Consider the following 23,548-nt stretch of genomic DNA (forward strand, 5'->3'; position numbering starts at 1 on the left):
GAGTATATCATATAAAGGTATCTCTGCCATATATCACTTTGTGCCTTGCATATAGTAGGCAGGCTCACAAAATATTTGTTTAAAAAATACACACCATTGTACTTCACTTTTATCCAACCACTTTTCTCATCAATTAAACCAGGGCCTTGGCAAGTTTTTTTGTAAAAGGTCAAAGAGTAAATATTTTAGGCTTTACCATCTCTGTTACATAGTTTTTGTCCTTGTATTTTTTTTCTAACAATCCTTTAAAAACATAAAATTCAGCTTAGCTCAAGGGCCACATGAAAACCGGCTGAGGATGGGATTTGGCCTACAGGCGACAATCTGCCAACCCTTGGCCCAGACTCCAAGTGTCTTAAGATCAAGCCTGAGTTATCTACATATCTATAAAAGGCTAAATTGACTCGCACATGCGCAATACATATAAAGCTCTCGCTGGCGCCAATTGCACGCATGTGTTTGTCATTGTTGATTGTGAATTTGGTTGACACTTCTATTATAGAGAAAGGGTGAATAGCAGTATTAAAATATTTATTCTAATTAATTTCCTTTCAATGTGCATGAATCTGTGCACCAGGACACTAGTTTTCTTATATCCCCGGGGTCCCTGGCACAATACTGAGCACACAGTAAGTTCTCAGAAAACTCAGAACTCTGCTAAGTTAATCAGGGTAGGGGCAGAGAAGAGGAAAAATGAAATGGAACAGACAAAATGGTCAAATAGGTATTTTACCAGGGGAATATGGCCAATGGTCCAGGTTGGATGTCACAAAGGGACATTTACCACAAACTTACAGGTAACTACAGAAGATAGCACCTCACATCGTCACAGACTCTCCTGCATAAGAAGTCACAGATCTCAAAACCCCTCCTTTCTAAGAGCACCGTTGCCTTAGGCAGCTCCCCTTGTATATGGTGCAGCTGCTGATGTTACCCAGTGGTTGCCTTTGTTCTGTTTCTGTGCCTGCTGCCTGGTTCTCTCGTCACCCAGCATTCTGAAAAGCTGCTGGCTTACGGAAACATCTACCTCTAGAGGAGAAACAGCTCATCAAATTCAGAATTATTACATAACTGCTACCAATAGGTCTTACACGAGGGCCAGGAACCCGTCTGGAAAACTGTTTCTGGATGGAGCAAGTCCCTGATCCCACTGTGGCTCCAAGTCCTGTGATCCACTGATAATGGATGGAGGAAGGAATAATAAATGGCTAAAAAGGCTCCGTGGCCATAATCACAGCCACAGACCCCACTCCTGGAATCACGGGATGCCAGGACATTCCGAATCTCCTGAGAGACCCGAGTAAGCATCCTGTTTCCCCGAGGGCATGGCTGCTTCCACACACTCTGGGGTCTGAGCCGCCTCTCTCTGGAGAGCAGAACCTCTTTCCTCACCATCCACATCTCCAAATTATTGCCAGCACCTGCCCTCTGGACAGCACTCTTCCAGGGCCTGGGTGGAACGGGGTAAAGGAGGAGCAGGGTTGTTACTTGGGGTCCTGCCAGGTCTCCAAGCTCACGGAGTAGTGGAGCCAGCCACTTCCTTCTTCCTTTGCACATTCTTGAGCTCTCAGAATAACTCCCTGCATAGACTGTTCTAGCATTACGTCTCTGCCACCCCGTGTTCACATCCCCATCATCATGGAAAAAAACGGGAACAAGTGGTCCCTGGGGTGTTGTAACCAAACAAGCAGATGCTTCCAAAGGAAGGTAAGTGTCAGATGCCTAACTGCATGACTGAATTAAACACATATCCGACTGAGCTTCGCTCGGATTAGCAAGTCCTAATGTAAGAAAGAAGCAAAAAGGAGGAAATAAGTTATTTAAAGACAGGCTGTGAGTTAATGATGGAGCAGGAGCAGCATCCACGTCCCCTGATTCGGAGACAAGGTCTCATCTGCCCGAAGAGCCAACATGGGCAGTGACGCCGAGACGAGAAGTGAACGCCGGGGAGGGAGGGACTGCAGCCTCAGGAAGCACTTGGTGAAGTCAACTAAACGAATCCAAGGTCCCTGTCGCTGCTCTCATGAGCGCCTGGGGGTTCTGTGTTTCTGAATAAGATAATCAATACTTAGTGAAAATATGACCGTGGGACTTGATTTTGCATAGGCATCTGACTTGGAGAAGCTAAGGCAGGGAGGCGGAGAGGAACTGGGAGAAGTACTGGACAGATGGCACCACGGGGAAATGCTCTGGGAAAAGAGCTTCCGAAGGAAGGGAAGGAGTGGTGACCCTGGAGGCACAGAGAGAAAGCTGGCAGGAGGTGAGCGATGCATGCTCTTTCCTCCCTGGACTCCACTCGTGCTGGCCGCCCCTGAGCTGCATGTAAAAAACACAGGTTAGAGCAAGCAATGCCAAGGACATCTTTTTCCCTTATATATGATATAATCTGACATCCAATTCTTTGAAAGTAGAACCATAGATAGGAACCAGAGTAAGTTTCAGGGAAGAGTTGAGATTTCATGCCACTTTGGGATAAAGAAACTAGCTGAAGCATCCATCTCATTTAATGTTTGTGGTTGTCCTTCCCTGTGTCCCTCTCCCACAGCCACTCTGCGAGAACTGGACTTTTGCCACCACCTTTGGATGCAGGGTACAGACACCTCTTGCTGAGCTGGACGAGGGGAATCACACTAGACTGGTCACCCAGGCAACCATCCAGAGTCATGAAAGTAACTGAGGATGCAAACAGGATCTGGGGCTGGGTTAGAATCACTGGCTAGAATCACTGGGATCAGATGGCAGGGTGAGTGGGTATGGCAAATAGGAAGTGAGATCTCACCAAGGAATCATTGCTCAGAAGGCAAACCAAAGCAGGGACACAGAGGCAGAATCAAACGTGGGGCTGGAAGTGCTCATATGGCCACAGAAGATGGTGAGCAAAGGGGTGACTGCAGGAGGCGTGGACTGTGAGGCTCTCTCTCCCACAGGGCCCTGCGTGGTAGGTTAAGCTTTAAATGCCGACGTCTCCACAGGACTGAACAACCAGATCCCCAGTGTTCGTATGGGAAAGCGAAAGTAGAGGGAGGCTCGTCCGAGTGCTTTGAAAGTCATGTAATAAGTTGGAGGTAGACCCGAGCTTAAAGTGAACACACAGTGGTGATGCTGACATTTTCCAGGTGCGTGGAAAAGGTGGTCCCAGTGCGTGGCCAGCTATAGGCAGGAGCTCAATGCAGAGCGCTGCGCAGCAAGGTGGTCATCCTGGCAAACACACAAAGGCAGGGAGAACCCACTCCTGACAACCACAGCCAACTCTCAGTCATCTTCCAGGCTTTCCTCCCTCCGCCCTACGGACATCTTAGTGCTTCTTCCCTTACTATCTGTCGGTGTGAAGTCAGGTGAGACAAACTAGTTTAAGAACCATTTCAGCCTAAGCAAATCAAACCAGAAGGTCAATCTGCTGGGGAAGAAACATCTCCCCAATCCAGTATCTTTATACTATCAGAGGGCCTGACTACATAGGACCAAGCTTTTTTCTTCCAGAGAGTTTACTAAGGTGTAGGGCAGTTGTAGCTGCTGAGTGAAGTCAACCCAAACCCACTGCTGTTCTATAACTTGACTTGAAAGAGCTGGAACTTATTTGCCTTGAGCTTAAAGACTGAGCGACTTGCACACCAAATTAATAAAGAATAAAGAATCTGAGCAATGATTCCTTGCAACTTGAACCTGGCACCGTGTGTCACTGGTTCTTATAAAACAAAGAAATAAACAAAAGAGACTCCAAATTATCCATCAAGAGAAAGTTCGACCAACACTTACTGACTAGCTGATTAATGTAATACAACAAACATTGAAATACACCTACTCTGTGGAATAAAACTGAAAAGCAAGGTTGGGAATACATTAAAACATTGTTTCACCTTTAAGATATATAATATATATTATCCAAGTTGTAGACTCTTAACTCAATAAGGATGATAACCAAATGATCAAAGCAAGTGTGTTCTGAGTAATCCTGAAAGATGTGAGACCTGACACTGGAAAGATTCTGGGAAACAGGAATCTGTCTTGGGAAGAGTTGCTTAAATTCAGCACTATTGATATTTTGCACACAATGATTTTTTGGGGGTTGTTTTTTAGGTGTGGGAGAACTGCCCTGTGCATTGTAGGATGTTTAGCAATATCCTTGACCTCCATCATCTAAATGCCAGTAGCAACAACAACCTCCCCTGACACTCCTTTCCCAAATCATGACAATCCAAAATGTCTTCAGAAAAATGTCTCCTAAGGGGATAATTACATCTGGTTGAGAACCGCCGGTCTAGAGATATTTCTCTTTCAAACCATGCAGTAAATATACTAAAATAAAAGAAACCAGATCAGGACACTAAAGGTTCTCATACTCATTATTGCATGTGGTTAAGCACATTTTCAAATGCATGCTGACATGCTAATAGCAAAAGTATACTCACTGTGTACAAGAAAACAAAAATCTTTCCACATCAGCAGCAGGGTGAGTTTTGTAAAGCCTTCTGCATCATATTCCACGACACCTCTAAGTAATAAAAAACATACACACACACACACAAACAAAAACGCTTATAAAAATAAGGTATAAAAGAAAATAGAACCAAGTAAAGAACATATTCATGAAGTCAGGGTTACTGAATCCAAGATGCATTAGGGTGAGTGAGTGCTACCATGGAAGGATGCAGAGTTGGAATGACAGCAGCTAGTTTAAGTGACAGCTTTGCCATTGATTATCTATTATGATTGCAGGCAAATCACTTAACCTTTGGAGCCTCAGTTTCCTCATCTGTAAAACAAACTTAAGAATATTTCCAAAGTTCTTTGCAGGGCTGTGAACACCAAACAAGCTAAAGCATAGAGTGCTATGCAAATGTCTGTTGCTAGTGGTGAGTAAAGGACAGATTGGGATCAGGGCAGCAGGAACACCACCGTCCTACAGTGGTCGTGAGTCCCACTTCCACTTAGGCACTGAGCAGCAGTGAGCAATGGCAGTGCTACTCTATTCAGGGTTATAGGTCATTTTCTTCCAAGGCACTCAGAATCCTTCACTTGTGCCCCTGCCCTCCCCACCAGGTGCAGGACAAAGCGGCAATGCTGGCTGGGTAGACACTGGGCTCAGGTGGGAGAGCAGCTTCAGACTGTGGAGGGTCCTGGAAGGGTTCGGTGGGCTCACCTGGCCATTTCCTCCAGAGCTGAGAGCGTGGGGAATGTCACACCATGACAGCACTACCCGCACACCCAGACAGGATCGATGTTCTCTTCCACACACAGAAGGCCTCTGCTGTCCTCAGAGAAGCCTTTTCCTGGCTGAGTCAGGCCAATCAGACCATTAATATTGATGGCCGCCCGTCTAAGTACTAACATGAAGGAACAGCTGCACCCACTGTAAAGCTAAAGGAACTCAGACACTGAAGGCTACGTGATGAGCTCAAAGACCATGTGCCTATCATTCAGATTTTCTGACTTAATCAACAATCTTATTCAACAGTTTATACTTTTTTCATGAACTTATAACTATTCATTATGTTACAACACTGATATAAACTTTTTAGGTCCTATATCCCGTAAGCAAAAACCAACAGAGACGCCTCTTCATCATGTAACATGGTGGGGCAAAAGTAGGCTTATAGTTGTTTGTATGGAAAATAATACAAAAATTAATACATAATAATACAAGAATAAATTCTGTGTTTCATGTACTCACAACTGTAAATCTACCTTTTCACCACCCTATTTAGTCCAGTATTATAGTAATATCTATATATAATTTAGTAGTTTTATACAGGTATTACTGTATTATATGCATAATAAAACATATGCAAAAATGTACATTTAAAAGGATAAGATTTAAAAACAAATGTAAATACAATTTTCATATTTTTCTTGTACAACAATGGAGTGAGGTGGGGCATGCAACCTGGGACACGTGTACTTTAGAGGTCTGTGCTGGCTTCTACATTTTCAATTATATATACTAAAGATGATCTTACTCACAAACCAATAGTCATTTATTAACTACTGTTTGTATCATAAGTACTTTCTCAAAATGCTCACAAATAAAGTTGAAAAAAATCTTAAGAATTAAAGACTCATGGGATGGCCAACCTTATTTCATTTACTCTTTCCTATTTCCACTTCCCTTTTGTCCCAGTTTCTTCATTTACTTGTTTAAAATTTTAATTATGTACTACTGTATTTTCATGTATTTATAAACCTTCTCTGGAATATGGTGGGCTGTACCCAGACTAGGAAACCCTAGCGCTCCATCTCCCCCAAATGGGTAGAACAAGGCATCGTCAGAGCAGCCTGCGAGGAAAGAGCAATCCCTCCCTTCTGAGCAGAAGCTCGGAAAGGCCTCTGCCACCAGTGTGGGGACGCAGAGGACGGAGCTACACAGCACACGGCCCCTGGCCCCTGAAGGAAGGAAGGGGCGAACACAGGGCAGCAGCGGGTCAGGCCCGCCCTGTCACTGCAGTTCCATGCTGCCCCTCTGCCCTCCAGTGCCTTCTTCCGACTCTAATCCCAAGCGGGAGTCATCCGTGTGGCAAGGTCGGGAGTGGGGTCCTGCCCAGAGACCCGACCCTGAGAAGCCGGGTCCCACCCTGGGTCTCTCCCCCTGTGTGACTTCTCAGAGCTGCAGGGTTTATCAGTAAGATGTGTCACTCCTCCTGCCCGGTTCGCCGCCTCACGCCCATGAGCTGAGGGAGGTGACAGTGCTCTGCAAGCTGGAAAGGGCTCTGCAGGAGCGTGTAGGCTGCACCCTTCCTGCTGTGTGCGGGGCTCCCCTGCTGCTGCGTCAGGGAAGATATTTCATTTTGTTATCTGCTAAAGAAGCTAAAAAAATCTTCCTGGAAGTTTTAGTGGAAGCAACATACCAAAAAAGAATAAAATATATGAGCAATTTCTTTTAATAGCCATGTGCTAGTTAATTTAAACTGAAAAGGAAATCTCCATGAAAGTTCTGGAAACTATTTCTGGATTGACGTTGTGTCTTAGCTCTTAGAGCAGTGATTTTTGACTGCTGCTCACATCAGGGCCATCAGAACGCGAGGGCACTGCTGACAAAGTGTGCAACAAAGGAGGACTCACGTGCCGAAGTGGCTGAGGAAAGCAGCAATATACTCTCTTCTTTTGTGGTATCCCTGGATCACATATTGCACCTGGAAAAGGAACCCAAAGCTGAGACACTGTACTGCTTTATTAGGAAAAGTTTCAAAGATTCAGAGAAGTAAAAAAAATAGTGAAATGAACAACCATAGTCCCGCCACATATATTCAGCAACTGTGAATATTTTGTCTTCTTGCTTCATCCAGCCATCTACCTGCCTATCAATCTATCAATCAATGTTACTGAAACATTTCAAAGAAAATTAGAGACAGTGTGATAGTTCGCCATAATACTTCAACATGCATCTCTAAAAAACAAGACATTTTCCTGCATAACCACAATATCATTATCATACCCAACAAATTCAGCGATCATTCTTTGAATTCATGTGGAATCCTGTCCATCTTCAAAAGTTCCCAGTTGTCCCCAAAACATTTTGTTAAAGCAGGGAATCAGTCAGTTTAAAAAGGCTTTTCATCTAGAATAGTGCCTGCTAGGGGTGTGGCCATGTGTCATGTGTGTGTACCTGCACATGCATACTAGTGTATGACAATGACTTTCCAAAGCGATTGGGCAAGTTGTGTTGTAGAACGTTCTGCATTCTAGATTCTCTAGTTCTTTCCTTTTCCCACTACCCTCTGTATTTCCTATAAATTGAAAGTTAGAGCTAGCCCTAGCCAGTTTGGCTCAGTGGATAGAGCGTTGGCCTGCGGACTGAAGGATCCCAGGTTCGATTCTGCCCAAGGGTATATGCCCAGGTTGCGGGCTCGATCCCCAGTAGGGGGTGTGCAGGAGGCAGCCAATCAATGATTCTCTCTCATCATTGATGTTTCTATCTCTCTCTCCCTCTCCTTTCCTCTCTAAAATCAATAAAGATATATATTTTTTTAAAAAAAAGAAAGTCAGAGCTAAAGATGTGATTAGATTCAGGTTAAATATTTTTGGCAAGAAAATTAATACTGGGTTTGATCACTGGTTCAGGTGATGACAGCCAGATTATCACAGTGAGTAATCTATGGGTACACCTCTTGCAGCTTGTGAAGATCTAGCTCCCCATAACTTTTCACTCATGGTTTCAGTATCTGTTGGAGATGCTTATCTGAATCAATTCTTTCATTAGGGCCTGAAAAAATGGGTGATTTTTGAATTCTGTCATTTCTTCTGCATTTTATCAGCTGGAATTCTGAATTTCTTACCAAATAAAATGATTTGGTTATCCTGAACTATACCTCCTATTGAAAAGGCAGGATAATGCTTAATTCTTTTTTTTAAAATCCTAATATCCAGAATAAGGAATTTATTTTACCTTTTCATTTTTCCTTGTTATCCCCAAATGACAGTTTCTATTAAAAATTGTGATAAACCAAAGAAATTACACACTTATATGCACAGCTCATGGACACAGGCAATAAGGTAGTGAAGACCCGGGGGGGAGGTAAGGGGAAATGGGAGATATCTGTAATACTATCAACAATAAAAAATATATTTAAAAAATGAAAAGAAAAAAAAACACACACCTGTGAACTCAGAAAGCTAGGCATCTATCTGAAAGTTAATTATTTACCCATAAGCTTCTAACACAAAAATACGTTCCCTCTAATGGCTGCAAGAAACAGTGGGAGAAAGGGACCCCCCAAATTGTTTATATTGGCTGTGGCCACAATGTGTTTCCATGGCTCACAAAAGCTTGAGATAAAGTGCTTGAAATAACCTTGACACAATTGGTACTGATAGCCATGTTGTACCCTTTAAAAGTAAAACAGTTCTATTTATATAATGGGGGTTTATGTCAATTTATAAAAACAGTGCTTACTCTGCAGGATCAGAAATGTTATTTTGGGAAAAGAAAAACAGATGATAAGTTTGCTTAAGTGGCTTTGTTTAGAAAGGGGATGAAAACAGTTCTGTACACTTGATTTTAAAAACAGAAAACCATTTTAACAGAAACCCACAACAAAACTGGCTATAAAGATAGATTCCAACGTAATTATGGAAATTCATTAGAAGAGATTGTTTCTAAAAGCAGCCATGCTGTCCTCGTTAGTAGCAGGCAGAAGAACATCAATTTTAAAAGACAAGTAAAATTAATGAAAGGAAACCAAATAAGAAAAACAAACTGATTCTTGTATTTCTGGGGAAATGTATTATACTTTTTTTTTTTTGAGAAAAATGTATGACTAGAAATTAATCTCAATTGGAGAGCTTTAAAAAGGCTTTCTACTCAGTTTGGAAGACCAAGTTTGCATTCTTCTCCGTAATCCTGGGACACAGGTTGGGAGGCAGTGCAAAGTCCCACGATGTAAGTAAGAAGGCTGTCTGCTGATCAGCTCCATAGGAAGGTAGAGGCTGGGAATTTGGTCCAATAAAAAGCAGCCCCTCAGTGAAAGTTAAATACCCTGGAATCCGAGCCAAGCCCACAGCCTGCAGAGTTGCCAGGTTTTCATTTCTCTGACATTTTAAAAAATAATATTGACGCCTCTGAAATATTATGTACTGCTCTTAAGATATTTTCTATGTAGAGATGAGCTTTTTTCTTTTTTTTTAGCTGAGTTATCTTTTGAATGAAAGACAAACAAAAGATTTATTTTTCAAGGCAATGTGAACCAATCAATAGGAGCAAAGAAAACAACACTTTGGGAATTAAGCAAACGGAGTCAGTCCACGTAGGAGAAAGTCAGTATTCCTTGTGGATTAACATCTCCAGTTTTTAGCTACATACACTGGCTGGACATACTTCCTGAAGATATCTGACAACAACCATTAATGCAAACACAGCTACTTGTAATGGCTCATTAATGCAGCTAACAGAAAGCTTTAGATAATCTGATGAGCCTGGCCACAGCCCAGCTGACCTGAAAACCTTGCCTCTAGGATCAGGAATCTGGCAAATGGCTCTGAGACATGACAGGGAGAATCAAGAACTGACTATGAACACATGAAGTACAGAAAAGCAGCAGGAGATGAAGGCAGCTCCAGAGAATTACCCAAATATTAACGGGAGACAAACACACACACAAATACATACTCACATGCACGCATGGACTACAAGAAGATGAAGGAGTTGAACAATTTTAAGCCATTGAGGAGGTGTGGATTTAGCAAATAATTAGGACATAAAGGAAATTCAAGAAAGGGGAGATGCAAATTTAAAAGCTAAAGATAAGAGTGAAACAGGTGGTCAGAATCCCTAGAAAAGGAAGAAAGTGGGTAAAGAAATAGTGAGAGAAACGGATAAATCGTAACTCAAAGTAGGAAAGGCCGCTGTTAGATGGAGGTGGAAATTAAGAAGATGGAGTGAGGAGGGTGGTGCCTGCTCAGTGGGATGGTGCTGGGTGCGGGCTACCCTGGAGGAGGGCCTCACAAGGGGGTTACCTTTACCTTGTTGGTGAGCAGGTGGCATACTTGAGGGACGTAATCAATGAGACATCCTCCTCCTGGAAAAGCTGGAATGTGAAGAGCTGAGGAGCCGCCAAGTGCACTGAAAGGATAAGAGCACAGTGGACACTCTTTTTAGGGCTCAAGCCATTGAAGAAGTGATACCCCAAACAGACTTGGCTTCTCTTATCAAGGTCTGCCCACCAACTGCCTGAATTAACGATGGTGGGAATACGGGCTTTGCTTTATGATTACACTAGAGGCCCGGTACACGAAATTCGTGCAAGGGGCTCTGCCCCTGCGGTCCTGGCTTCGTCAGGAAGGTTGTCTGGATGGTCATTCCACTGTTTGGCTGTCCAGTCTAATTAGCAATATTATGTTTTTTTATTATAGATTTGTATCTCAATCCATTTTGTTAAATCAGTATGCTCATGTTATACATGACTAAAACTAATGATTAATAATACTAATGATCCTATCACACAACAGTAAGAATTAGCAAATTTTAATTGGCATGGATAAATGTCTTACCAACATTAATGGGTTGTACCCATTACTGAAACACAGACTTTTATACTCTTCATTATGCCTAATTCAGTGCTGGGCAAAGGTAAGTCATCCATTAAACACCTGAAGGACACTAAACTGAACTAATGCAACATCATGACACTGCACTGAAGGCGCCGATTCTGTGGTGACCAGCTTTGTTGCCTTAGGCAGCCTCGTTTGGGCTTTACTTTCATTTTTAGTGTGAGGCAGGTGGTCTAGGGCAGGCGATGCAAACTCTAGGGTCTACCCAGCCCAGGCAGGGGATGTAAGTGAGTGGAAAGGGCTCTCTACCACTCAACTCCAGCTGATCTCAGACATGTAGGAACATGAGCCTGGTCTGACCATATCCTAATTTTTCAAGTGAAGCCAGCAATCCAGATGATTTAATCTCTCAATTTGTGCCAACTAATTAAACATTTTCTGAAATACTGTGCTACCTGGTCCTATGTCTGTGGGCCAACAAGGGTAGGAAGTTTGCAACTAGTTCAAATAAATGTTGATATTCAATTCATCTATACTAGAAGGTACAATTAAAACATCACCTATCTAAAAAAAAGAAAAACAAAACAATAACAAACAGAGAAAAATCACTGATCTAAGAACTAAGACCCAGCGGTGATCCAGTAATAGTTCCCATGGACTTTCATGAAGATTCCTTTCTAGTTTAAATTAACCAGCATATGATGATTAAAAAAATTGTTCAGAGCCTTACAGCATGCATTTCATATAGCCTTCACCTTGATTTCATCTTTCCTACTCTTACTTTCCTCTGATCTTAATTTGTTTTTCTTATTTGAATTTTATTTTAATGTACTATATGTTTCCATAACCCCTAAACACTCTCTATAATACTATGGAATACAAAAAGACCCCTAAAATACCTTCATGCTGTGATTATTCATTACTCAAGTCCCCACAACTACAAGATTGTAAATGAGCCCAGCTGGTGTGGTTCAGTGGTTGAGCATCAACCTATGACTCAGGAGGTCACGGTTCAATTCCTGGTCAGGGCACATGCCCAGGTTGTAGGCTCAATCCCCAGTGTGAGGCATGCAGGAGGCAGCCAATCAATGATTCTCTCTCATCATTGATGTTTCTATCTCTCTTTCGCTCTCCCTTCTTCTCTGAAATACATTAAAAAAAAATGATTGCAAGTGGAAGCAAAACAGTTCACAGTAACAGTCTAGAACAGTGGTTCTCAACCTTCTGGCCCTTTAAATACAGTTCCTCATGTTATGACCCAACCATAAAATTGTTTTCGTTGCTACTTCATAACTGTAATGTTGTTACTGTTATGAATTGTAATGTAAATATCTGATATGCAGGATGGTCTTAGGCGACCCCTTTGAAAGGGTCGTTGGACCGCCAAAGGGGTCGAGACCCACAGGTTGAGAACTGCTGGTCTAGAAACTTGTCCCAATGTAGTCTGGAGCCGACAGGCTCAGTCTAGAGCTTATGACATCGGAAACAATCCACATAACTACTGAAAGGGCTCCAGACCAGCTTGTCTTCCGGCTGACTACAAACTTCTGAAATTAAACTTTCTGGTAAAAATGAGCATTATTTTTGTTTGTTTATGGGGATGAAAACCCACAAACACATAAAATTCCAGGTGATGTGAGGAGTCAAGATGAGTAGAACCATCCGCCATTGCCTTTTTCTACTCAGATGATACCTGAAAAGCACAACTCTGACAACTGAGGGAGCGATGGCAGCCCTGGACTAAGTGTGACATTATGAGTCATCCACTCTGCCACTGCAGAGAACCAGCAAGAGCATCGCTCCCATTTGCTCTTGCAGAGGGGACACTGGGTCAGGTTTAGCCTAGACTCTGATGAGGGCAGGAAGACTCCTGTGACTTCTTGAGGATTGGAAAAAAGGCTTTGTAGCCTGTCTTTTGCATTAAAAAGTACACAGAGGGCACACATGTAACCAGGGATGAAAAACCAATAAGAAGAAAATTCTATAGAACAAGAAAAAGAAATTCAATATTTACATCCTATAGTTACTGGTGAAATATCTGTATGACATAGAGAATACCAAGACCCAGGCTTCTTGCAGCTTACTCAGAGCAACAATCCTGAGCAAACTAAAATTCCAAGAAAATAAAAAAATTGGACAATTCCCTAGAATTAACTGTGATGGACTTTGACCTGCATAAAATATTACAGGATAAGTTCTTAAGTATTCATTAAACTGAATATACTAGTAAGGATTGAAATAGTCTGTAGGTAATCCTCAAAACAGGAAACTCTCTCTGCTTTGGAAATACAGCCATTAACCAAACATGACCTGTAATGACAGACAAAAGCAGAGGTGCAGAGAAGCCCCGAGACCAGGCCCATCTCTCTGTAGTCCACTTTTGTGATGATCAAGATTAACACTTGTTCCTAGGTGCTTTCCATAATCTAATTTAATCCTCCCCACAATTCAATGACGCAGGAATTATCACTGTAATTTTATAGGTAAAGACATCGAGGCTCAGCGAGCAGAAGAAATTCCCCTGGGTTCGCACAACTAGAAAATGGTAAGCTGAGATCTGAACCCAGGCCTGCCTGTTGCCTGGGTCATGCTGTGTCTGCCGAATCACCTGCCTCCCCGAGAGCGAGGGAGTTTTCATCTACAAAGGGCCACAGTGAGCTGGGCTGGAATCCCAATGAGACTATGGGCTTCCAGCAGCCCTTGGACCATCACTAGAGCAGGCACTGTGATGGGCAGCCCATCTCCCCTGTTTTCCACAGGGCAGCAGAGCAAGCTTTCCTCTCCCATTCCTTCAGCTCTGCAACCCAACCATCAAACCACTGGATCCACCGAATCTTGGATGTGAGGGACCAGCCGCTCTGTCCTGTCTGGCTCTGATGAGTGACTGTGAATGACTTTGACGGCTATGTAGGGTAAACCTCAATGTGTGAAGCTAAAGCAGATACTGTAAAGCAAGCCTGTCAAACTCGCGGTCCTCAGGTATTTTTGCGGCCCAGCCAATATAACAGTATGTAAGAAACGTTTTAATAAAATTTTGTAACTTAATTTTTACAATATCCTGTTATACATAATTTTTAATAACGAACTACATTCGCTAATGACTGATTGCTATAATCGTGTTGCATTCACTTCCCTTACACACCTTAATGCAGGCACACATTTCTCTCCACTAATACTAGCAGCAAATACTTTAGCAGCCGATTGCCACGTCATTAGTCTTGCACTGACTTGTTTGGTGTGCACAACAGGAAATATTTCGCTTTCAGAGAACAAGAAAAATAGGTTTATTTGCTTTACGCTTATTAATTTGTGCAGTTATTCAGTGCCTGGTAAGTAAATGTTCAAGAAAAAAATATTAATTTTTATTAAAATGGGCACAAGCGTCCACTAGCCCCCAAGTAACATAATTTTATGTTAATGATTACTCACTTATTTCAGCCTTTTGTATTCAGCATGTCTCTATTGAAATAAACCTACGTTTCTATGAAAATTGAAGCTTTTGTTTTTTTGTGGCCCACATACACTTAAACCGTGTTTATTTGTCCCGTGTTCGCCTTTGAGTTTGACATGCTTGGTGTAAAGGATATTTTAAGTGAAAGTGTCTTTTCAAAGGACACCTTTTGCCCTGTATGGAACTCGGTGCGGTAGTTCCTTGGCTTGTGAGGGTACTGAACCTGACTTCCAGCGTCACACGCTGATAACTGCTGCTGATTCATGTATAAATATCCGCCTCGTGGGTAAATATTTAACAGCTCGCTACAGCCTGGATGCTGCCCTGATCACACTGAATAAACAGAGTTAAGTGCCATAAAATAAAGGAGCTATTATGTTTTTAAAGGGTACAAGATGGAGGTAAGACCTTGTGATCTCTAATTATTCAGCATTCGTGCATCAAAATACATGGGGCTGAGCATGTACAACTGACGACTCCCTCCAAGCAGAGATTCCAGGCTCACTGGGCTATCCCCAGGAAGCAGGGCTGATCCTGACTTACCCATCAGGGGCTGGCCTGGGGCTGGGGCGGGGCAGGAGGAGATGAAAGGGACCACTTGCTCTAGATTCCTCTGATCTCTAGAGCGGTGCAGTGGGAAAGCGGGGAAAGGTGAGGAAAAGTCCATTGGTGTGGCAGTCGCAGGCTGAACTTGGGAGGAGAAAGTGGGGAAAAGGGTTGTTTTGAGAGAGTACTATCTCTTTCTGGACTGAAATGAAATAGGAAATTAGCTGATAATCCTTGGAACTGAAACTGTAGCTATGCATCAGAAGGACAAAGCCAGAGTTTGAGAAGCCTTTCCAGCAGTGGGGTTACACAGACCAAAAGGTAACCAGAAAAACACTCCCCGTCGCATTGGCTCTAAAAGTCAAATATAAGAACTGTCTGTTACACAGCGAACGCAGCCCTTTGTGAACCCTGCTCTGTTTGCAAATAGAGCATCTCTGATACTGAAGACGCCTTGGCTGCAGTGAGGCAGCAGAAAGGAAATGTTTTTCAGCATTTGGACATGAAAACGACGTGGAGTCAGCCTGTCTGAAAGCCTGACTTGGGACAATGGGGTTTTGATTTTGACAGCAATTCTCTCCTCCCTGAGCAGGTTCTAACCTTGCTGGCCAAATCGAGCAAACCAGAGTTGGCAAACCTGAGGGCAGTGATTCTCAATTACAGTTCTTGCTTCTGCCAAGTGTGCCCTTTGATTCTACTCAACTTTCTTGTCAGGGCAGTAGGGATAACACCATTCTCAAAGACCCATCTCTCTTGGGGGGTTAAAGGGTTAGAGTAACAGAGTCACATTAGTATTCAAATAGCACCAGCACTCTGAGCGGAGCGAGCCTTTACTCTAACATGCCTCTGGTTTGAGTGCTCCACATCAAGGGGGACGTGAAGGCGCTGTCAGAGACACTGACCAGCCTTAGTGTCCTGCTTGGCTTCGGAATCGGGTCTGAGTTGCCTCCTCCACAGTATGACTCAGGGGAGTGTTGGAGGCTGAAGCATGGGAACAGGGAACTTCCAGGTGGTAGATGGGCACAAGCGTCCACTAGCCCCCAAGTTAAGAGAAATCCTAAGGAAAGGTGAGCCTTCAATTCAACAAGCACTAACTGCATGCCTAATTCTGTGTAAGGTCTCAAGTTTCCCAGTCTGAACTAGGGCACCACTGTTAATTCCCCGCAAGGCAGAAGAATGCCAGGCCTTCAAGAATCTGGGCAACTCTACAACGTCAGCGTGTGCTTCCTGGTGGCCTGCCAGGAGAGCCATTACAGTAAAACAAAAGTCACTGTTAATTTATTGAGGATCCACTTTGCCAGGCACTCTAATGGGCATTTCATTATTTCTAAACCTCCTAACAACTCTGCCAAATAGACTTAATTAGCCCAATTTACAGATGAAGAAACTGAGGTTCTAAGAATCTAAGCATCTTTTCCAAGATTACTCAACAAGTTGCAGGAATGGGACTGAATCACTGTCTTTCTGGTTCCAAAGCCTCTGTCCTTTTCCAAGTGAAACTCAACGAGAGGTTCCCTGAAGCATGGATGTAGGCCTGGCCATATTAGGTCTGTATTTCCACTAAACACACTCATGGCACAGACCACGTCTTCGGTTAGAGTGGTCTACCGCCAGGTCTACTCGGCAGTGGAATACCGTATTCCATGTCTTGTTTCCCATTTTTAGAGGGACATATAAATATGGAAATGTTCTGAGACAATGATAAATATGATTAAACACTCAGAAAATGTTCCTCTGGAACAAAGTCTAAAGAAGTTGAAATTGCTAAGTTAAATTACTTAGAAGGTCATGGAATTATTAAATAGAATAATTTAAAAATGTGAATGCATACTATATGAATAATTCAAATCTTCTCTTTGCTTAGGCACAGTATACATGAAGAGAGTTTAAAAGACAATATGAGGAATTTAGCTGGAAAATGACATTTCCACAGAATGGAGCAGTGAATAATGGCTCCATTTTCGGAGCACTATGGACAGCCACTGTACTAGGTGCTTTGCCTATACGATATCATCTCTTCTTCACACACACCTATGAGAAAGGTGTGGACCCATTTTACAGATGAGAAGGCCGGAGCTTAGAGAAACAACACAACCTCCCTAAGGTCACGTAGGTGGTAAATGGTGGAGAGGCATCGAAATCCAGGTCTCTCTGACCTAAATCTACCCACTGTCAGGTCTTCAGTTACACTTTTGTGACTTCTGAGTCCTGGTCAGGCCCTGCCATCTGGTCCCACATGTACCGATTCATCAGTCTCCTTCCAGCTTGGGTGTTTCAGGCAGATGCTTGGGCTGACTGAGTGCCCGAGGCTGCCTCCAGAAACATTTATTAAACTTATTTAGGTACCTGAACTGAATGATTGGAGCCTTTTTCATTCCAGGCAAGTGAACCCCTGGAAACCTGGAAGAACTCTGAAGGCCAGAGGACCGCGTTCCAACAGAGAGGAAGTGGAATGCAGGCAAGGAAGCTACACTGAAAGCAATTCACAAGATGGGAATATTGTAATTGCAAACAGAATACATCTAATGACACGAACACTAACCAAGTTTTTGCTCAGATATGTGTATTTTAAGTTTGTTAACATCTCAAAAAAGCCTTTAAGGGACAGTATTCTTAACAGATGTCCACCAGCAGAATTGTTAGCATGTGGAAAGCATTTAAAGTAAGCTCCCTAAAACAACAATCTTAGCAGATGTTCTACTAGGATTTGGTATGAACTATTTATGATGGACCCGGCCACGCAAGATGAACAGGCTAAGAAAGAAAAAAGCCTTTTTTCTCTTGTTGTATTAAAAAAATTTTTTTAAATTTGGGGGGGGGGAGAGAGAGAGAGAGAAAACAACTGATTTGTTGCTCCATATTTATACATTCATCGGTTGTTTCCTGTATGTGCTCTTACTGGGGATTGAACCCACAACCTTGGGAAGGAGCTCCCCAGCAGGGCCCCCCTTGTTGCATTTTGATCCTTGGCCTATTACTTAAAGTTGATTCCATCACAACTTCTTTAAGAAGTGGAACTATTTCAAAACCAGTCAAGGCTGAGGCTCCAAATGAATGACTTTCCTGCTCTGCTATTAACATGTAGAGGTTACTTTTCCTAGGAATTACCTTTAAAACATGTTTACTGAAAACGATCAACACATACATATAACAAATCATCACGCACATTTTAAATATCCTACAATTTTGTAAATTTTACTTCAATAAAGCTGGAACAAAATAATGCCTATAATAGTTACCAGACTAAACCCATAAGCATTTTTCTAACTTCCATCTCCTCATTGCACACAGGTTTTAATGGTGGTCAAAGGAAGATGCAGAGAATTGGAAACATCCCTCAGCCTGACTAGGACAGAGAAGGGTACCCACCTGATTCCTGCTCACTGATATCACTGACATTACTGTCTAATGCTGTTTATGGTCTCTCTGCTCAATGAGCTAATACGTAGGGAGCTGGAGCTGGGCTTGCACGCATGCATGTGTACACACACAGAGGATGAGATAACCCTGGTACATAGGACTTGACAATTTGTTTCCAAAGTGCTGTTCAGTTGGCTTTTTACAATAGCCTTACAAAGTAGGTAGCAGGTGTCAATACACTCATTGTAGAGATGAGAAGACTGAGGCCTGAGATGGATAACTTCCCCAAGGTTTTAAAACTAGAAATAGTAAAACTGGGATTGTAAATTATTTTCTGCATTAGCAGTTTTCACGATTGCATAAGAATAATCTGGGAGACGGGGAATGAGGGAGGGTGTGTTTAAAGCAAATGTTTCCCATCCCAAAGGCATTAGGTCTCTGACTATTTGAGAGGGACTATGGACAACAGGAAGGTAAAACAAAACCATCCGTGCTCTTCAGGAGTCTAATGCCTAGTATGGGACATTTATGGAAACAACCAGAAAAAAAGGTGACCACTGCTAAGTGTAGACACGGACAGAAGGAAGTACACAATTACATGCTGGTAACCAGAAGGCAGGCAAAGAAACTGTTAGGTCAACATGGGCTGGAGTGAGGGGGACACAGAGACTACTTAACAGACCCAGCACTGTATCAACTGCTGGGAACTCGATGAACAGCAGACCAATGATAAAAGCACATTTCATACTCCAGGTTGCCCAAGATATCTTCTCTGAAATAGTCACTGTGAAAAGGAAGGTTTTAAGGGTGTAGAATAGGGGTTGGGAAAACTTTTTCAGTAAAGAGCCAGGTAGTAAGTGTTGCTGGCTTTATGGCCATAAGGTCTGTCGCAACTCCTCTGATGCTATAGCACAAAAACTGCCACAGACAACATCTAAACAAATGAGCACATCTGCGTTCCAATAAAATTTTATTATGAACACTGAAATGTGAATTTCACATAATTTTTACGAGTCACAAAGTATTATTCTTTATATGTTTTTCTAATTGTTTAAAAATGTGGAAAGCAGCCTGGCCGGCATGGCTCAGTGGGTGAGTGTCAACCCATGAACTAGGAGGTCATAGTTTAATTCCCGGTTAGGGCACATGCCCAGGTTGCAGGCTCAATCCCCAGTGGGGGCATACAGGAGGCAGTGGATCAATGATTCTCTCATCATTATGTTGCTCTCTGTGTCTCTCTCCCTCTCCCTTCCTCTCTCTGAAATCAATAAAAACACATTTTTTAAAATGTGAAAAGCATTCTTAGCTTGCAGGACACACGAAGCAGGCTGTAGCTGATTGGGCTACCATGCTGTAGTTTGCTGACTTGATCTAGGATGATAGGATCAGTTCTACAGATGCTGAAGGTAGGGGAAAATACCCAGTGAGAAACATGGGTACAAAGGCCTACATTAGTTAACAAAAATGAAAAGCAGGTAGGTTGAGGTGAATAGGAGGCAATCTCGCGGACTGACTGTGGGAGATCGCGTAACACAGGATTGGAACTCCAAGAAAGAGCTATTTATATGATTTCGAATGAAGCTTGAGGCATATTCTGGTGCTTTCTACTTCTATGTTAGGTGAAAAAGCTGCCTACAAAAGTCTTCCTCCCACCCAAAATACTAGCTGCTAGCTAGTGACTGATCCTCAGAAATATTAAGATGAATCATATATGCTCTTTTCACAGTGCAAAAAAATATAATTTTAAAACTCCGAAAATGTCACTTTGGGTAGTCACCAACTGCACAACAGGAAAGCTGGCCAGCCTGAAAATTGTAAATAAATCCAAGCCTGTCCCCGCACGGAAACCTTCTTCCTCATTTAGATTCTGATGCTCGTTTGAGGACTCCAAGGTTGGCTGGTGTTAAAACGTGTTGGGCCCCATAATCTGATGGTGGAAGGCAGCCTTCATTCTCCGCCCCTTTGCCCTGGGCCCTGGCTGTTCTTGGTGACCCCCAGGCTCAGCCTTGTTGTTCTCTGGCAGCTGCTCAGCCACCTCAGGCAGCTGTGGCCTCCCAAGGGCCGGCTGGTGGCAGGCTCAGGCTTTACCCGGCACAGCACCACAGCACGGGGGAGAGGAGCCCTGTGTCTCCTTCTTCCTGCCTGCAGAAACAGGTACCTTTGTCTTTGATCCTTAAGCTCTGTTTTCTTTCTCTTGTTACTAAACAGTTCACTCCCTATCTCCCCCTGACCCCTCCCTCCCCCTTTTTTGCAACTTCATCATTTTTCCACATTGTACCGTTTGGCACAGGAGAAGGAGGGAACCACATCAAATAAAGGAATGTAACCACAAAAGCTGCCTTGAGAAGCAAGGCCCCCAGGATTTTTTTTTTTTTTTTTGTCAATTTACCGTTTTTAGATGTGCTCTCCCATAATCAAATCCTCCCTATCGTGTTAACAGTGTGGTGGTGTGTCAATACATTGGAATTCTGCTTCAATCAGCAACCCAGAGTTTAATAGGAAAATTAAGCAACAAAATGTTGGTCTTACTGTTAACCTTGAGTTAGGCCTGTACTTAGGGTGGGATGCTGACTTCTAGATGGTTCGCAGGCCAAGCCTTCAGAGTGTTGTGGGAGCTCAGGCTGTCAGCAGAGGCCTAAAGCAGGGTCTCCAGCATTATGCACGTCTGCCACTGCAAGAGGGACCACCACTCCAAATAGCACAGACTGAAGCACCCCCATTTTAGTAAGCCAGAGAAAGTTTAGGTTGAATTCGCTTTCAGAAGCATAAAGTTCACATTCAGCTTACTTACTGGCAGCAGTTCCCGGGTTTGGCTTTGTGACACCCAAGTTATCACAAAAGGGCTGCATAAAGTTCAAGTGGGTTTTGAAAAATTAAAAACATGTGTCAACATATAAACCATTTAGGGACAACAATAAGGTGCCACAATTCCAACCGTCGGGAAGTCACCCCTCCGTGTCCTCGGGATATGTGTTACAGTTAATGTTTAACAACAGCTGGCTAATATTCATCGCAGATGAAAACACCAGTTAGAGGGCGAGCCCTTTTGATGTTGTGATTTTATCTTTTGTGACTAACCTGGAAGTATTTTTGTTGTTGTTTGGGTTTGGTTCACATGGAGCAGTCACATGCCTTTCTGGCTAATGATGGAAATCCGCGTGCTGTTGAACAGCATCTACAGCCGATATAAGCAGTCACCACACAGCCACAGGCAGTGCTTCCCCACCTCCATCTGCCCCAGCAGACCCAAGGAACATGGTATCTCTCCCAAGAGTCTCAGGGAGAAGGGGAGGGAGAGAAAAAGAAATATTTCTTTTCCCATCCCCGTTCTAGGGTAGCGTGTTAGAATCTCAAGATAGAGAAATGTGAGATTTTGGGGCGGGGGGGACGAAAAACCCAAACCCAATAGCTGGTTGTGATATGAACCATCAGGATAGATTTTGCAACTGCCCCCACCCCAGCATGAGAGTCACTGTGTCAAACATACAGAAGGAGGAGTCTTGTATCCTAGAGGTCGAAGCCCTTCTCAACTCCCTAATAGGAAACTGCGGTCAGTTTTGGCAATATTCCGCCTGCCCGAGCCCCACCTCTCAGGTTAATCACCTGTGTCCAGTTGCCCATTGGTCTTCCTGCCCCTGTTCTGGCTCCTGCTCCCTGCCCCTCACCACAGCTGCCCAACAGGACAGGGTGTGATACAGGCAAGGCAGTGGGCGACGAGGGGAGGTGGGACTGCAGGCAGGAGCTTGCTTAAAAGCACTCTCTCTCCTCTTTCTGCTGATAGAGCTGAGCTGCCTGGCCCTGGTGCAGCTACTGCCCCAGGAAACGTCCACAAATGTGCGTACAGGACGTCAGCAGTCTACAAATCAGGAACCCGATACTGATGGGGGTGCAGCTCCCCATCACAAACCACTAGCCATCCAGGTAGTAAGCTCCCAAGGCCACCTGAACACAGGAGCATGAAGGGGAGAGGGGACTGAGAAAAAGGCGAAGAAAAGGATGTCTGGAGGAGCTCTGAAGAGGTGAGGGATGGAGGAGGCTATCTGCACCATCAGAATTTTTAAAAAATGCCATGGATTCAGTAGATCCCTGTCATTTAAAAACATTATCTCACTAAATAAATTGTTTACTTACTAATGGAGAAAGTGGAGCTCAGTTCTGTTAATACCCATCTGTTCAAAATTGGGAGCCTGTTTCTAAACAGCATAATTTATTTACCTGTATCTTTTATTTAAAAAAAATCCATATATTTAAATACTATTTTTATCAAATTCTCTAAAATAGATGATTCAAAACAGTCACGACAGTAAGCGAGGGCCAGGGCGGCCCGCGGAGAAGCAGCAGGAGGCCCGGTCGCCCAGGAGGCGGGGAGGGTCGGCAGCTCAGAGAAACCTGTTAGTGGGGAACTTGATAATCCAGAAGGCAGAGGTGCTTGTTTTCTATAACCCAGTGGCACGGATGCAACAGAAGAAGAAAGGTTTAGTCAGGAAGGGATCAGGTTCTGTACACGTAGTCAAGACAATGCCAATTGAATGGGCTAACTGTAATTGAGGTTGGCTTAAAACCACACTTTCTTAGTTGCCCCAGAATTTTGATTTTCTTAAGCTTTCAAAACCAAAACACTCAAAATTTATTAACAGAGCAACATAAACGGCACAGAGAGGAATGGGAACACATCTACTGAAAAAGCTGCCTGGCTGCTGACTGCTGACTGCAGTGTGAATGCGTCAATACCGAATCAGCGGCACCGATGGACCTGCAGTAAGTCATCTCACCTACGCTCACGCACAGGAACAGGCTGCAGGGACCTCTTGGTGTAAGATTTGGTGCAAGACACTCTTAACGCTCAGAAATGCTGGTACTCCCCCAAAACAATCCCAGAGAAGTCCAGGTGGATATTTAGTCTTTGAGGAGAAAGGCAGGGAGGGACCCACAATTTCTGGGCCACCTGGCAAACCATGAGCAAAGGTGCAGGGCCCAGTCATCCACCAAAGAGCTTCCGGCCCTCAGGAGTGCCCCGGGCTCCTGTCAGTACCTCTCTTTCCCAATCAACCAAGACTGCTCAATACGGCTGCAGTGAACTCAGGGAAACTCACATTCCTGGGTGCTAACTCATTTCTCTAGGAACCGACCCCAGATCAGGGTTACTTCAGAGCAGGGGGAGCCCTTAAGCTCACTTACATCACATCCTTGAACTATTAAGCTACAGCCATG

At 43.5% G+C, this 23,548-nt stretch overlaps 1 protein-coding gene across 1 annotated transcript in view; it reads right to left on the reverse strand.

Annotated features, from left to right (window-relative positions):
* The window catches only part of BRE (brain and reproductive organ-expressed (TNFRSF1A modulator)), a 352,293-nt gene that overhangs the window by 71,057 nt on the left and 257,688 nt on the right, over positions 1-23,548 (reverse strand). The window contains exons 8-10 of the mRNA XM_006767439.2: positions 10,453-10,552; positions 7,057-7,127; positions 4,410-4,492 (exon numbers count right to left, since the gene is read on the reverse strand). Coding sequence (XP_006767502.1) covers positions 4,410-4,492; positions 7,057-7,127; positions 10,453-10,552 — 254 coding nt within the window. The remainder of the gene's footprint in view (positions 1-4,409; positions 4,493-7,056; positions 7,128-10,452; positions 10,553-23,548) is intronic.

The sequence above is a fragment of the Myotis davidii genome, unplaced genomic scaffold, assembly GCF_000327345.1.
Source record: "Myotis davidii unplaced genomic scaffold, ASM32734v1 scaffold238, whole genome shotgun sequence".
Classification (NCBI taxonomy): Eukaryota; Metazoa; Chordata; class Mammalia; order Chiroptera; family Vespertilionidae; genus Myotis; species Myotis davidii.